Source organism: Echinococcus granulosus, assembly GCF_000524195.1.
Source record: "Echinococcus granulosus chromosome Unknown EG_S00041, whole genome shotgun sequence".
NCBI classification, from domain to species: domain Eukaryota; kingdom Metazoa; phylum Platyhelminthes; class Cestoda; order Cyclophyllidea; family Taeniidae; genus Echinococcus; species Echinococcus granulosus.
This window is the reverse complement of record NW_020170421.1, coordinates 312,858-330,438: the sequence shown is the minus strand read 5'-3', so window position 1 is coordinate 330,438 and position 17,581 is coordinate 312,858. Positions and strand designations below refer to the sequence as shown.

At 42.7% G+C, this 17,581-nt stretch overlaps 1 protein-coding gene across 1 annotated transcript; it reads right to left on the bottom strand. All coding sequences in view use genetic code 11, as the record gives it.

Annotated features, from left to right (window-relative positions):
* Window positions 1-4,232: 4,232 nt before the first annotated feature.
* On the bottom strand, window positions 4,233-16,997 carry EGR_05517 (hypothetical protein; the record flags this gene model as incomplete). The annotated part of the gene is made up of 5 exons (XM_024494766.1): window positions 4,233-4,956; window positions 8,662-8,888; window positions 16,192-16,434; window positions 16,510-16,899; window positions 16,938-16,997. 5 exons carry the CDS (start codon window positions 16,995-16,997, stop codon window positions 4,233-4,235), a joined length of 1,644 nt encoding a protein of 547 aa, XP_024350814.1.
* Window positions 16,998-17,581: the final 584 nt, after the last annotated feature.

Genomic DNA, 17,581 nt, shown 5'->3' with positions numbered 1-17,581 from the left:
TGCGCATTCTACGTTTAGAAGGATTTATGGCCTTTTAAGCACCAAACCACCGGTGTGATATTGGGTAGCTCCATTTAACTAGAATCTCCGTAGTCACCTAAGCCCACATAGGACGTTGAATCCACTCTGTAAAGTTCAGGGAGCACTCTCATATCAATGTTATCTAATAAATTACCATCTTGGAAAGGTGACACACTGGAATTTAAACTGCGTTATGCGGAGAAACCTAGGCTTCGGAAGTTATTGTTTCGTTGAAATCGACGTCGCGTTAACCAACCCAGACAAGAATGAAGTTATTTCGGCCACACCACATGAGTTAACTCTTGAAAGCAATTCATCTCAAAAGCTTCCATTTGAAGCGAGATGGGCACAAATGTCCCGCTGCCAGAAAAAAAGGCAACTGAGTAACCTCAGAGCTCCCCATCCGCTTTTGCCACCGACCATGCTACTAATTTTCACATACGACTGCGACATTTGCTACTCACATACTCAAATGTAAACCACCTGAAACGCAAGAAAATGCCGACAAAGCTTAGGAATGCACCTGAAGCAGTCACACCACTACACACTCTGCACAAACCACTCAACCTACACTATCCATGCGCCAAGGCAGCCCGACACCCCAAGCGCCAATCAGAATGGCTAGTATTAATGGGAGTTAATTGAAACCCATCGAACCACTAGTGGCGCGGTACAACAGTAAAAAAATTAAAGCATCCTACAATATGCTCAAGGGTCGACCTCGACACAAAGGTTCTTTAAGCTGCCACACACGTAAGAGTGATGAGCCAAAGACACAAGCGATCGCCACAACTCGACAACAAGGCATTTATTCAAAATAGACTCATGCGTCAAGTTTTGGCACGTCAAAGCGAAACATTTGTCCATCTCCCCATAAATGTGGTAGAATATCCAATTTTGGCCTTGGTCGACAAACAAAAGAGAAACCAACTCATCGTAAATGCTTTTATTTGCAATATAATGTGTGCGAAGACCTCGCTGTCAAGAAAAATCATGACAGCCCGATGACCTCAGAACTCAATCCTACGACCGCACTCCACCAACTGTACAGCTACTGCCCATACTGCTACTTCTCCCAACTACTTCGCTATCTGTAAATTGCATACACGTATGCGAGCCACCTAATTTACGAGAACACAACAGCGAAGCACCCGACACCAGCCCAAGAGCGCACCTGCCATAGAAAACAGCTGAGGCTTCTAGCATGGCTTGGAAGTTATGTTGCCGAGCGAAAATGCAATCTGCAAGGAAGTAAGCGCTGCCTAATTCAAGCATCGAAATATTCTTGTGTAGTAAAATAATGAGCTGTATACTCATTTATATTTATGGCCGCAAATGCATACCGTAGACGCATTCCAAGGTATCAATTAAGACAGTTAAGTCTACTGTCAACAAAATGACATTATCATGTTTTCAGATGCCAACTTTCCCGTTGGAACGCCCACAAACGAAATACGGGCATATGCGACGCCTTTTGTGCTATCCAGCTCTTGGTCGAGGCTGTATACCCGTAAAACACGTAGATGGAACGATTTAAATGCTCACTTGATATTGCGGTCGATGATATTTCTTTCGAATGGTAAATAGGCATTCCAGTACAATAGGCACTAGTGTGATCTCATTCCAAATTTGCCACTATTTATTCCTATCAATAAGGAAGTACTGCGTCGCAATAGATAGAACTGTAGTACCTCTAGGCCTTCTTGAAGACAAAGGAAGGCATTGTGTTCAGGCAGAATATATATACTCTAGGTACAGTAGGGCTTGGTGCTACTTGCATGGCCCAAAGGCCAGAACGTTCGGTAAAAATACAATGGTGAAACACCCAAGTGTCGCATTTACCGAAACCAGGAGTTATACAAGCAACCATAAAGCATCTAATCCGAAAATTTGCCTGCCTTTCTTGTATTTCAAAGCGAAATCTGGAAGATGATTGAAGTGTGTGCGTGAGCTTTGATATATTGTTATTTCACTCTATTCATAACTCTAAATTGACGCAAATGATCTCAGCAAGTGACTTTATCACTGTGCATACTTTCAATCTACAATTTTGCCAGGTGAAGATGCCAAACTGGAACCCCTATTAGCATTTTATTCTAAAAGATAGTGCCCAAACCGCTTGATTATCTTAAAGTGCATATAAAAAATTTTTTAGAATGAATTTCAAAATTATGCAAATGTGAATAACTCTCCGCTGTAGAGACCAATAATTTAGCATTAGTCAACCTACGGTTCATTGATAGACAGTATTGCAAATACTTTTAACTGTAGTGCTAGTCAAGATGCTGTGGCGCTGGATCCTGCTACATCATTTGAAAACACATACTGACCTCATTTAATCTGTTAAACTCAATAAATGCCTCCAGAAAAACCACCAAAGGCTTTCCATACCAATGTACTTTTGCAATGCCCGTCATCTGCCTCATGAAACTTTATTTGCCGCCCTGTTTCGTCAAAACTCAAACCAGCGCATTTTAAAAGCAGAAATAAGGTCTACTGCAATATTGTGAGTAGCAAGGGTAAAATTTGTAACTAAACTGCACTCAACTAATTCCGCTCAATGCGTGATCATACAGGACACTCACGAAATTGCATTCCAACCCAAATAAACAAGTGAATTACCATCATCGTCATCAATGACCAGCGGTACTTTCCACTTGCAGCCGGTTTGTTAATGCAGTTACGTTCGAAAACCACAGCACCACAAACGGAACTGCGGGTTTACTCTATGGTCAATTCCTGTATGAGAACTCCATTTCCGGCATCACTTTCTTTACTTAGAAATAACAGCTAAACAAAGCATGATCCTTTACTAGGTACTCAGGTTCCTACCTTTGCCCGATGCTCAAAGGGGTTGGGAATCAAGCATTCGTGTATTTTAGTCGCTGGGATATCACGTTGCCAAATCTAAAAGGGGGATTGCGAATGGCAACGTTTAAATTCTTAATGGGTAACGTAGTTATTTTTAAAAATTTCACCGATTTTTTAAAATTTATTCAGCCTCCGTTAAAATACTTTCTTTCGTCCTTGTTGTAGTATTTCATCACTCGACACCCATTCACTTAAGTCTAGTGGGTGTAATACTAGTTTTTCTGGCAAGAAACAAGAACTTCTCGTCATTTTTGTGGAGTATTTGAAGAAAGCGTGGCGGCTGAATGCAATTCTGACGATGAGTAACAGGAAGATGGATGCATCACGCTCAGGCACGACTCCGGTCTTTACGACGAGGTGGTGTCGCTAGTGGTCAAATAACTTGGACTAAATGTGTCAAGAGCAGACTTCACATTCACATTCGCATTCACAGACGACAGCAGGCTTTAAAGACCACCGAATTTCCACTACTGCTTTCACGTCATAAGGATCCGCCAATGATGCAACATGTGATGGGAAGTGACCTTTGTACTCTCTGTAATATATTCGCCCCACACTCCATGCTTCCAAGCCGCTACTTCATACTCCAAAGACTATGCTTGTATCAATTGTGTAGTGTTTGGGGATAGAAAATTACGGACAAGATGTCTATCTATTCGATACGGAAGCAGTTAGGACCAGTAAATCGGAAGAAAGTCCTATTCCTACAAGGCAACACAAGGATTGAAAATACTGCTTCATTCCCCGTACCATCATCGATGATATGTATAACCAAGTGGTCTCCACCTTTGCTTGGCATTACAACAAACAAAGTGGCCAGTTCGGACGAAAAACAGAGATAGAAGAGGAGGCGACAAGAACAGCGGATTTCTGTGGCCCCTGAAAAGCAAACCTTTTATCAAAGTCGAAATAGCAGCAAACTTTTGCCTCCTAGGGAAGGGATTGTGGGTTGCAATGGTGATGATTTCAAGGAATGATACGTGTCAAGAATCTTGTTGCAGACAATTGATTTTCACAGTTATTATTTCCGTGTAACGGTTATCCCAATTTCCGAAGTATCTCAACAGTCCATTGAATCGCCATTCTGATGAAGTGATTACAGGATTACCATGCAGCTCCCCGAGTAAACAGGTAGGAGTCGTGTACGAATATTTACCACCTTCATCGTGACAATCGGTTTAATGAATGGTAGACACAGGCACACACGCATACACATACGGTCCTACATAGAGAAAAATCAGACGAGGATTGCACTTGTCGTAGTAGGTAGAGGAAAGAGTTGAGTGTCCCAGGGAATGAAAAAGTGAGATAAAGTTGTGCAATAATAGGAAAGAGAGAAGTTATTTCCCATTTATGTACAGGTTTCCCGGACCCGCGGCAGCAGCGGTGCGGCCTGCCAAGACCACACGAGGTGCCGCTGCCTCGGCCGACCGACTCAGACTTCCCTGGGATGTTACGACAATACCACTCCGCGTCTGCTGGGGCAACGCAGAAGTCGTTTTACGTAATCCACCGCCACAAGCACCGGTGAACTGCAAACCGGTGGAGGCAACTCGCTGCGGTTGGACATAGGGGAATCGGTGAGAGGCAGGTGCAGTGGGTGGTGAGGTGGGGGAGCGCAGAGAAGCCCGTGCGCCGGAAAAGTGAGAGGTGGAGGGGGACGCACTGAAATAGCTACCACCAAAGGCGGACCGAGGGGTGCGAACAGGCGGGTGGTGTGTGTTGCCCTGCATGCCCGGATAAGGATAGTGCAACTGCATTTGCGGAGGTGGCGGAGGAGGTGACAGGGAAGCGATGTGCTTCTCGTCCTCCTCCACCTGCTCTTCCGCTTCGGTAGCCGTTGCAGCTGCAACTGTTACCCCAACCTGAGTCGTGTCCACCTCGAGAAGACCAATTTTGCGCGAGGTGGGCGCGACAGGACCATTGAACTCAGGAGTACGGCGAACTGGTGGTTCAGGCCGTGTTTTAACGGGCGGAGGGGACTTTACTTTCGCTGCCTCTGACGACGAGCCGTCGGAGGAGGCGGTGGAGGAAGGTGGGGAACAGCCGTTTACGCGATTGGATCTGAATGGTCGCAGAAATTGACAGTGGTCAGGTTTAGTGATCAACGGCTTTCCCATTAAATTATAAGCCAGTGCGTAAATTGATTTAGGTGAGAGGCAATTCTGACGTCCTTTGATGATTCATGCGAATTCTATGAAGTTATAGAATTAATGCTGCAGCAAAAAATAACAAGATCTTCATGTTGTTCACTTTGCGACCGTCTGGAAAAGGAAAGAGTTATGCAGTGCTTGGCAAAAACCCAGTTATTCTAGTGAAGTATAGAAGGATGGCTTTTCAACCATAGCTTGAGACATTTTACACGGGTCACAAAACTCTTTTAATCGCTAATCCGAAAGCTTTCGTAGAGCCCAGGGTAATAAATGATTACTCACTCCACAAGGATTGGTGGTCCCGATGGGTGCTTCGGGAAAGCTGTGCTAGCACCCCAAAGGTTACACCCATCGAATTGAAACAAACAAATTACAGCAATGCTTTGGCGCGGAATTCGAAATGACCGAAAATCTACTTGCCTCCGAATAGTAAACTGGGATAATGAATAAGTCTAGGGAAAATTAACCCCATAAGCGGAAATTGACTGACTCCACGTCCAAAATAAACATTATACAGATTTTCTTCTTGGCTCCAAAATACACGACTACCTGATCATCACGGGAAGCAATTTTGCCGCACACCCAGCTGGGGCTTTTTCCAACGTGAAATCTGAGATGAAGATCCGATTTTCAACGCCCACGCAGAAAGGAGGGCGCATCGGTATGTCGTAATTCGAAAAGTTCCTCTTAATTGTCATACCACTTCACAATCAAATCTCTTTAACAAATGCAAATAGCCACACTTTGGGAGGGAGAGGGACAATTTGATGAGTGCCTCTGGGAGCGCAGGTTGGTGAAAATAAAGTCAATCAAGGCAAAATCAGCAGAAAAAATGTCTTTTCCATGGAAGGCGCCATGTTTGTCAAAGAAAGAAAAATTAAGTGCGTGCTTGCCCTTAAAACTAGGTAGAATAAATTGCTGTACCATTTTTGGGAAGCTGGTCATTCAAAATTTAGGATTCCCATTGCACAAATGAAGATAAATTGTGCCATGCAACCTTCCAGCTTTTCCAACAAAAGTAGCATGACTAAAAAAATAGGATAATTCCAAATCAAGAAATTAGGATATGAGACGAAGTAGAGGCGTCATGGGATGAAGGAAGAGAATTGATCACTAAATTTTATCAAAACTCAACGAATCCTGGGATAAGCAGACAACGCAAAAGCCGCAAGCGCTCTCACACCGCGCACACTGCCGGCAGAGCCTTTTTCGCGGGTAAAGTGTTTTTTTGCCACCGGGTTAAACAAGTCTTCTCTTCACCAAACTATGCAAATTTGGTTAGCGAACAACCTTGGGATGGCTAACACGCATGCTACCGGTGTCCGGACCTTCTTAACTAGGCTAGCACGTCACAAAGATGACAACAAAAGGAACAATTAGTGTGACCGCACGTCAAGAGAATATCTGGGCTATGGAGGCTATTCTCCTTTGAGACCATGACAGCAGGCGTGACAAAGGCGCGACAGTAACGTTATTTCATGTGAGCAGTCAAGCTGCAAATAATTCAGACAATAACCTGAAAAGGCAAGCTTTCAGTCAAAATCGGTGTATGTGTGAGTCAGGGTGGAGAAAAGGTCAATCCGGCCGTTAGGGTCATAAGTGAGGACACAAAGTAGTTGGTAGAACGAACGTCAACCAACCACCAATGGAAGAGTTGACCAGACGACTATCTTGCCTCAATTATGGACTAGAAGTTTACTTTGAATGACAGTCAAGGTGACTACCATATCCGTGGATGAATCAAGAGCGTTCAAATTTATGGGCTTTTGATGACGCAGTGTTGATGTACACAAATCTACACCTTTATGGTCTGTAGGACGTGAAACAGCTACCTTTACCTTGGAGATGAAGAGGAGCATAAACGCCTACACAAATTGCCTGACTCAACACAATATAAAAAAGGAAAAAAAGAACTTTTAATCTCTGTGTGGGTCCAGTGTGAATTGGCTGCAGTAATAATCGCAAGGAATTATTTTCTCCCATTCATTTTGGGATGATATTTTCGCGTTACAACTCAGTTAAATAGGATAAAAGTTCCTGGCCAAACATGAAGAACCTAAATGTCAGCATTTCTAGACTCCAGACATGTCAGAAAGTAGAAGTAAAGAGCGGTTACTCAGCTTTAAGCGCTTCCGATTGCAATATTTGGCCAATAGTATACAGCAGTAAAACTCCGGTCTATCCTTCACAGCAAAGTTCCATTAAAGCGCCACCTTCGAACATTAAAAGGTGACACAGCATTTGAAGAGGCATCTAGTGCAGCCAAAGACACTTTGTTATCCTCCAAAGGGCCAAATTTGCGGTGCTATATCCATTTCAATGCCTTAAGTCAAAATACAGTAAAGCTGGATTTAAGAGAAAGAGATTATCTACTGCGACGGGAATTTAGATGATAGTAGAAATGCGCCCAGTCAAAACCTAAAGAATTGAGGTAACTAACAAGTGAGACGCTTGGTCGTCGAGATGTGATTGCGACACAAAACCAAGCATGCCTCCTTCCATGAAGTTAAGTGGTTGCGGAGTACCCCCCATAACAACGAGCATTTCAGGGTGCTATTGATGCCGAGATGTCCATAGTGAGTCAAGCAAGGCGATTGGCTTGAGTACTCTAGCTCAGGGCAAAATACTGCTATCATAGGATGATCAGGATAAGTCGGCGGTTTCATTGTGATTAGGAAACAAGTGTCTCCACTAGTGCGTGTGACATTGTGGAATATTTGGGGGCTGTCACTGTTTTAGCAGCATTCGGTTTGCATTGGCTTCCAGCAATCGCCAATGAGTTACACGGTGACCCCAAATAGGAGTCGTGAAGGAAGAATTTCGGCTTATAAAGTGCGAATACGCCATAAGAGGTAAGGACAACCCCAGCACTGAAATCTGATAATGCTTGAAGACTTTGGTGTTTGAGATTTGGTAGACAACGCAAAGCCAAGGAAGTCAGTCAGCAGAGCCAAGTGTTCTGTCCATACAAAACACAAAGGTGCCGTACAGACAACTGTGAGATCCTCACAAAAGATAACGCACCGTTCTGGGTGAAAACGACAATGGCAAAGTTGACATTTCACAGACATCCAATGCTAACCCTGTGTTGCAGAAATAAGGGTCTATTTTCCATCCAAAAAGTCCGGATTAGTGTAGCGTTGAGAATTCGTTACATGCTTGAGTAAGCATGCCACAAATCCAGTCATTATCACAGGATGGACTTAGGGAAAACCAGTAATATTTTTTTGGCCAGTTTAAAGCAGTTACTGGTTCACAACGGCACAACATCCGACGAATTAACTAGGAGTGAGAGAAGGAAATAGTATGCAGTAAAATATAAGACTCTGTTTAAAAAAAAAACAGGAAAAAGACAACGATACGATCAGATTTCACCTGACACATTTAGAGCACAATGATATTCGCAAATTATGAGAGGGTCTAGAGCAAGTCCAGGATCGCAGGACTCAGAAATGGACGTACAAACTTAATTACCTAGCTTCTCATTGAAAATACAACCGATAAGCATGCACATGAATGATAAAGATTCATTAATGTCTGCTATTATAGTGCCGCAAATATGAGCGTTTCTCCTCCTCGGATATGAATAGAGTAACGAAGGGGATGAGGAGCTTACGCGGGAACACTGGAGGAGGCAGTGGAGTCGAGCTTAGAGGAGGTAGAGGCGGAGGTGGAGGGACAAAATGGAACTAGAGGAGATGCCGGTGGAGGTGGAGCGTTGGCCGATTCGCGGCAAGCAGACGGAGGGGAAAGTGACTTCTTACCCTGAAAACCCTCCTCACCCCCACTGACGGGACTTCGAGGCGTCGCGTTACCCGTCGTCTTCACCGTAGGCGAGGCATTCTGTACAATGGTGAGAAGACAACAAGTATACAAAATGGACACCCAGCTGAAGTTACGATCATAAGGAAAGAATAATTTACAAGCCCGATTAATCGGATTACAGTTTCTCTTCCTGCCCATCTTGACAAGAGGTCGGAAACAAAAAGCATTATCTTTGTGATCAGACAAATGCCACTGACATCACTGAGCACCAAGGATGGTACATAAAAAAGTAGGATTTAATGAACGCAATCCAAATTGAAACACTAATACGATGTAGGAACTTTTCGTGTGATATTTTTCATTGTACTTTCGTATATGCGAAAGTTTTACTCAACAGCATCGTTTGTCGTAAATCGGAATATGCTACAACACCTGCTTCATGCGAACTTCAATACCTGAGTCAAGACAAATACATACCCGAGTAGGGCTGAAGATTTACTTGTTGAAATAATTTATTACAAAATACGATTTACATTGCCGAATAATAGCATTTTACAAAACCTTTGAAAGTGCCGAGTTTCGCAACTCCACGCTGGTAGGGTAGCATAGAGCCATAATTCCAATCTTTCAGGCCTTCTTCAGTGTCTTTATAGTAAAACTGCCTTCGAATTAGTACATCTTACATTATTTGCGAGCGTCACTTGAATGTCACAGCGCTTAAACGCTGATACAGGCGTGACCATGCAATACTACTTCAACAGATGAGACTTTCATAGATCTTGGTATAACCCTGTTCAATAGATATTTAAAGGCTCATTCAAGCAATGCATCCATTTGAAACTAGCCACTTGCCAAGAGTACAATGCTAGCTTAGTAAACAGATTTTTGCACCGGCAGTGATAAATACCAGTGACAGGAGCATATTTGCAAGAACAATGAAGAATTCAGTGGCGATAAAACAAGGAGCACTATGGCCGAGGGAGGAGAATCAGACAAGCCCATTTGCTGTCCGTGTTTTTTGTGTTACTGAATGCCTCTTGCTTGCTACGATAGGCGCTCGTAAAACGATAACTTGTAACATTTCCTCCTTAGCATTGACGGGTAGATCTGCTGAAGACCCAGTACTCTTACTACAAGTCAAGGGATGCTTCTGCACATGATAGTGGAAGTGCAAATTTGTTCTTTCTTTCAGACAGAGATGTGGTGAATACACTTGAAGACATGCATAGTTGGTTAACTCAAAAGTGCCTTTCAATGATCCCATCATTATTTTTGCCATTATACAGTGTGAACAGTCGGTAAATTCTTCATTAAAATTACTCTTTTAGACTCATCAATACTGACACCTACCAATGCTACACATTAAATAATAAGAGAACATCAAGACGATGGGTAAATTTCCAAACATCTTACTGGAGGATGCACTGAATTCGGGTGAAGTAAAATCAGCTACTTCTATTTTTAAAGAAAACGCATTACACCAAAAATGTCGAAATAGGACGTAGATAACTGGGGTACTTACAGCAGGCACTAACTAGCAGGTGCAGAAAAAGGGCAAAATTGGTTTGAAGAGAGGAATCTCTAAATAGACTGCAATGTAGTTAAAAGGCGTCACCACCCATTTGGAGGAAATGAACAGTTCGAAATACACTGGACCAAAACATCTGCGCGAACAAGACTGAAGAAACCTTTAAGACGAAATGGATACACTGGGGAGCGTTTAGATCTGCAGTTATTTGGGAAAAAAGTGGATAATTGGAGAATGGGTGTATTCAACCGCATCCACCTCCCCTGGGAGGCGGATCAACCCATCCAAATAAGTGGAAAGAAAATGAAGGCACATTAAGCATGGTTTGTTGCTCAAAAAGTGCCGGTCTGGGATGGAATAGCCACACAACAGGTTAACCTAATTCACTAAAAAAAAATCTACCTGAGCCCTATTTAACACGTATACTTCACTATGGCGTAAGAAATACAGAAAAAAATGATGCATTTCAAAGACCGCATTCAAAGATTCCCTCCCAATAACTAACAAAACCCCTTTGCTTAACCCCGGTATTCAGAAGTGGCACACTATCTAATTCGACATTAAGGTAAACAAGCATTTTAGATTTCGTGTAGTACTAGGAGCCTATCGAAGGTCACCAGTGCCAAGTGAATGGTGGGTGGACAAGGCGATAATCGTTCGTACCCGATTAAATATACGACAGCTCGGACTGGCTACTTGACTTAACGGGGGTTATTCAAACAGCAAGAACCACAGTTTCGCATGATTCTCATAATTCCACTTAAGACGCGGGAAGGATGCAAATTACCAAGTGATCTCACAAATTGCAACAACACATCCTCGTGAGGCAAAATTGCCTACACGCAAACGCTCCACTAGGGACGACGAATCAATGCTTAAAAAGTGAGAAATTAGTCACCCAATGCAGTGGCAAGGAAGCAAGGAAGGAGAGAGGGAAGATTTTCGGCTCGTGTATGGTAGACCATGTAATTTGACTTGTTTTTTGCGGCTAGGCCATACGAAAAAATTCCTCCCCATCATTTCTTTTTGCTTTTGGAAGATGAAAATCAACAGAAGCACTCACACGGGTGAAAAAAGATGGCGCAACTAAGTTCCGTGTGGATCATAGTGTAAAGTTTATCGCTCGCGACAACTGTTGTTTAAAACCCAAACCAATTGACGGGATGGGGTGTTTTTCCCCTTCTCTACCTGTCACAGTGAGAAATACTTCCTCTGCCAAATGACGAATTGTGCGACTGTGGTGGGACGTAGGTACTGCAACTAGTGGGGAGAACCAAAACTCACTTTCGTTAAAAACACCGCTGTAAGCTTCTGTTGGGGGAACTATAACAGGTGATACAATTTCACCGGTGTGAAAGACACATTGGCTTACTTAGAAATGGATTAAAACACCTTGCCACGACTGTCAACCAAACTTTGATGGGTTTAAACGATAGTCCAGGTATTCTAGAGTGAGATCTCTTATGACTGCTAAAGGCGACCACCAATGTCGAGACAGATGTGTGCATTTGTAGGAGAAAAAGACGTGCCCCCACCTCTACTTGTGCATAGTTTCTGAAACATGTGTTCTCGAAAGGCGAGAGGAAAATTAGCTGCATATGGACGAGGGCGAGGAGAGAACTCCAGATAATCTGCCAAGATTACCTCGGTGGATGGGTAGATCAAAGGAATCCCTCGTGTACGCTTCTCCCCCGAACAGACCTGCAGAATTAGTTTTACTGGTCTGCCAGTCGTTGAAGCGAAAGATCCATTAACAAAATGAAGGGACACACAATAAAATAGAATAGAATTGCAGGTTAACAGTATAGGATGGAAGGCACCTGCAGCTATGGGATCGGTGTGTCAAAAAGTGAGGAAAAAGAAGGTGCAGAAGGGTAACGAGAAAGCTCGGGTTCCATGCATATTGTCGGTAGCATCATGGTGTTAGGATTGTTTACGCTTGTGCCGCGCGGTAGTTGTTGAACAGGAGGAAAGATTGAGTCCTATGATACATCAGAGTAACTTCCTTAATTTAAACAGCAAATTTTAAAGCAGGAGCTTTTTGCGCGAATACTTTAGTGGGAATTAGTAAAAGTCCCAGAACAAAGTCAAACTTCTCAAAAATTGAGGTCCATAATTATAAGCATCAAGTAAACGAATAGAAAGTTGACATGGCACATTCACCCCCAAAACAATCTATAAACATCCAACCATCTGTTCGTCCATCCTCCTATGCACTGGGGTCGGAAAAACAAAACGACCCATCCATTCACTTATCTACTTGTCCCTATTTTCGAACTCTCTCATCACTTCGAGGCAAAGCCTAACACCTTGGGCGAATCTTTCATCTGCTGCAAATTGATATCCGCACCGCCCGTAAATATCCATCACACCTGAGAATGTTCTAAACCAGCCACTTTTCAAAACGAAAGCACAAAACACACTTCCTCAAGTTTGATGCGACTTGCGATAATGCGAGAGTATGCATACTCGGGAAATAAATAAATTTTGATGGAAATTCGGGTGATAAAACAGGCCGATTCGTGGGAAAGAATTTTTGAAGGAATAGCAAGATAGCATTTCAAGTCGTTATACACGGAAGCCTCATGAGGTTATTAGTAAAGTCCACCTCTCAATGTTTATCCCTCGACAAAACGGAATAGTACGGTCCATGGCCAAAACACAGTAGCACGAATTCACACACACCCACCCACATAACACAGGAACAATGCGGTAGTTCATGCAAATGGAAAGTTGTGCCGCTTATTGATGGATAGCTGAAAATAAAGGCGTAATTTAAGAGGCATTTTATTAATCTTGTATTGTTTTACTTAATCAGCTAAAGTGGATGGCATTCAACAATGTATCAGTACCATCGATGTGACTATCGATGAAAAATGGGTTTAGCAAACAACGACGGTATTGCCAGGATCAGCCGAGTCAAACTGAGACTTAGGGGTTTACCAAACAGAAAAGTGCATGACTTTTGGCTTAGTTCCTTGCTACTACAATTTTTACACGTACTCCGGTATTTCACGTACTGGGTATTTTACAATCTCGGTGCGGAAAGACCTGTTGGGGCAGCCTAATGAAAGTTGCTTTGGTACCCAGCGTGTGCTAACTTTGGGAAATCGCAAATGCCCACACATGCATAGTCCAACAACCAAAAATTAGTCGCTTGTACGACTTCATGTCAGGTTATGCACAATAAAGTTATCTCGAATCAGACGTTCCACTTTACTAATATGCATAATAATGACCTTTAGCGTTGAACTAGGAACTGCCAGATCAAGGACAGTTAGTGGCAGGCGATTTGGAAACCATCTCTGAAATGCATATTCCACTGAATCAAATACCTCACTGCAGAGCGGCTGAGCGCATCAGCACCGTGCAGTGCTGTGCTTGAAGTCTCCCGTATGGGTAGGTGTCTAAAATTTCGGTTTCCACAGCTTCGTTCATAAGAAATATGGTGTTCTATGCCTGTACCCACTACCGCCGCCTCCTATCTGAACTAGTTAATTCACGAAAAAATACGTCAGCTTTTAGTACAAGGACATACTGCTACTGTATACAGGAGTCTTTTCTAGGAAATGCAACGGGCACGAGTCCCGGTCTGACTTGAGCGAAACCCTGCACTTGATAATTAGTGGAATGCGCATTACATGGATTTTAGAAAGGCAAAATAGAGAAATAACTCCAAACTTTTGTGTTGAACATAAAATTACTTCCGTTAGTGCTATGACTGCCCTCTATTCACCATAAACATATTAGAGGCCTGGAAGTGTAAATATCGTATCTCTGTATTAAATACGGTCAATTAGATAGTTTAAGCTCATTTATTGCTGGATACCGTCTTTAAGAAGTAATGCCATTCGTATAAGGCATTTCATAACAGATGGTAAAGTTGTTTCAGATGCGTAAAATAGGGAGATTTGACTACGTGGGAGGCGAGGAGAGGGAGAGGAGAAAAAGCGTAGACAAACATATGGGCCGCAATAAAGGAATTTATAGCGAGGCAAAAAATAACAACCATGCTATGGTTCATATTCGTATGCAGTTATTGCAAGACTTTGAAACAGGCCAGTCAGTTACTTACAAGCGCTGTGAAAGGCAAATAGCATTTACGAGAGGAATAATGAGTGTCAACTGTCCCACAAGCAAGGTTATACCCTATTTTTTTGAAGGGGAAAGACGAGAGGGGTTCGATGAAGAGCCCCCGGCAATTCATCAAACGCAACTGCTGGACCAAACGCAGTCCAAATTCATCTTGTCCATGACCAAATCGCCAATCTTATTTGCTTAACTTTCAGTTATTAAAATATACTTTGTTGCGATTCAAAGTAGGGAACACGCGCAGAAGAGGGAGCTTAACCTAGTTTACTTTACGAAGTTAAAACTACAAAAATCGTCAATTCTTCATGAAATTAAACGACCGAATTATAGTAGAAAAGAACGATGCTTAAGTGGCTAGATGTTTATGTGACTAGTTACCATATTAAAACAGGGTGCCAATTGCCTCTAAAAAAACGAAACCTGGAGCCTTTCGCTCATTCACAAGGCATTTGCAAATAACTAGACTTCAGTGTACGCAGTGAGATTAGACTAAGAAATGCATAAGTTACGGCAATCCTTTGCAAGCCGCGAAAACACGCCAAAATGTTAATTCGTTCCCCTTATGGTCGTTGCTGGCAAAAAAATGAGCCTCCGGAAAACGTGATGTAGCACACATAAACAAACATACACGCCTCACCCAGAGTGCCACACTGGGCTTTTGGCCAAAACTCAGAAAATACTATAAATGGACTTCCGTTTCGTGGATTGCCACCATCTAATTAACGGGAGGGAAGACAACGAAGGCCTAATGCACGGACACTGAGGAAAGAGAGCCTACTAATTGTGTTATATCATTAGAAGATGAATTGGTGGCACACACAGACACGTAATGGGAAAGCCGGCATGCTGCCAATGAAGTAGCAATAGCGGCAGTGGGGAGAGCGGTAACAAGAGAATACATCCGAAATGTACATGTGCCGTGTTGTACAGTCTGAAAGCACGCTTGCGTGTGCGTAGACGTCTTCCTGGCCGCATGACTCATGACCGAGACGGCGGACAGGCACGAGGTGAAGGGAACGCGATGAAATGGAAATCTGGGTTTCGGCATGCACACATGCATACGAACACGCATACACGCACAGACTAATTTGCATGGCATTGTGCCCTGTCGCAACAAGCCAACAGCCTTGGTGGACCCAAGATAAAGGCGGGAGGAGCTTTGTGGAAAGGTAGCAAATTGATAGAGGAAGCCAACACAGCATATTCGCGGCAAAAAACGGCCAAAAACACACTAACCTATTGCCTAATGGGTCCGATGAAGTTATTTGCCAAAATGTTTTGCATTCTGTGTTATTTGCATGTGCTAGAAACTCATATTCCGACCATTTTTCCTTAAGCACACATTTAGTTAAGCTAAATAGCGGTTATTCTTTAAATTGGATGATCAAACGCTTGGTGATGTGCTATTAATACGTCCATGGTCAACCAGCACGCAGCAAACCTGTACTTTTGCATTGCCCGCTTCAGTGGTGCTTAAAACCTTCTTATGGGGTTTGAGCGATACGGGAACTGATGTATATATATAACTGCCAAGCTGAATAAGTAAGAGGACTAGCAAGGTCGTTGAGAAATTTATTGGAAGTCTTTATGACTATAAAACAAGTATCAGATATAGAAATGCAGAAAATTGGATAAATCGAAAGAGGGTCAGCGGATGACTTTGCACGATTATAATACAAAAAATCCAATCTAATTTGTTCAAACAAAAAGGTTAACATTTTTTTGCTCAAGTAGTATTTTTTTAGCAGCGCAAATACTTACCAACATTTTCACCGAGGAAGGGGGATCAAAGGGAAGCGGAGATTTAAGTGCCAATTTAGATTCCAGTTGTTCGACTTGTTCACATTTCGCCAAGAGCTCTTTTTGAAGACGCCGCTTTTCCCTTATCAATTGAGCTGCTACCATCCGCTGGCGTTGGGAAAGTACTTTTTGGTTGTTGTAACTATCCAATGCTTTCTTCAAATCCTTTTCCAAGCGCTTGGTTTGATTTCGCTCATTTTCCAACTACAATACAGTGTAAGAAGGGTTAAAGCAACGCTAGGTAAAAGAGAGTGAAATAATATAGAAAGTTTAAAACACCTCTATCTGCAGTTTTTCGCGTTCCTTTTCCAGCATAGCTACAACATCATCGCCCTGTGCTGCATCCCGCTCCAGCCTCTTGCGCTCCTCCTCAAAAGAACTGCAGAGCGCAGCGTATCTTTGTTCCGCTGACTGAAGCTGCTCTCGGTAGAAGGCGTGCGCACGCCTCTGGACATCCAAAAGCTCTTCCAAACTAGCCACTTTGAATTCACAGCATTGCGCTGCATTGACACTGGAATTGCAACCATCTGAAGGGTCAGTCGAGGATTGTAGAAGAAAGAAATCACGCTGAAGTGCAAGTATTGGATCATCCAAATTAATTTCAAAGGCCTTGTCCATGAAATATCGATGTCGTCTGGCGCCGTCGACAAGAAAATAGTTCTGCTCACACTTAATGAGAAATGAGTGACCCAAAAGTCAACTACTACCTGCAAGGTGGCGATCAAAATATCTCTAGCTTCGACGTCCGCTTGTAAGCCAGCGACCATATGTACAAGTTCCTCGTGGCTTAACTACATTTTCGAAGAGTAAGATAAAAAATAAGCACACTTTAGACGGCGAGATTCCACGGTCATTGTGTTTTTTTTCCTCCACCATATTCTATGGAGTGTTAAAAAGGGTAAGTTATGAATGCAAAATTATGTCACGAATAACAAGCCGACCAGCGCCGGAGTAAGCAACACAGGGCATAATTCGCAGAATTGCGAGAATCCATCATCAATTCAAATAGACCAATAAAACAACATGGCCTTCGAGAAGTACAACGCGTAAAAAAACGAATAAAAGTACATGAAAAGTGTAAAACAATGTCCAGATTATATATACGATAAACTTGCGGATAAATGCAGTGAATTAGCGAAATGTTCAAAGTAAAAAAAGGTGACTTACATTTGGTAAAAGTTTGAGCAATTTTTGGTCTAAAAATGTTTTTGGACGAAACATTAAAAGGAATAACACCATCATGTGGTTGCCAATATTTTAAGTTTTGAGAAAATGCGTCTGCATTTTTTGCAATCAGTGGGCATATAAGGTCTGCAAGCCCAACCCCGAGATTATGGTCAAATTCCTACTC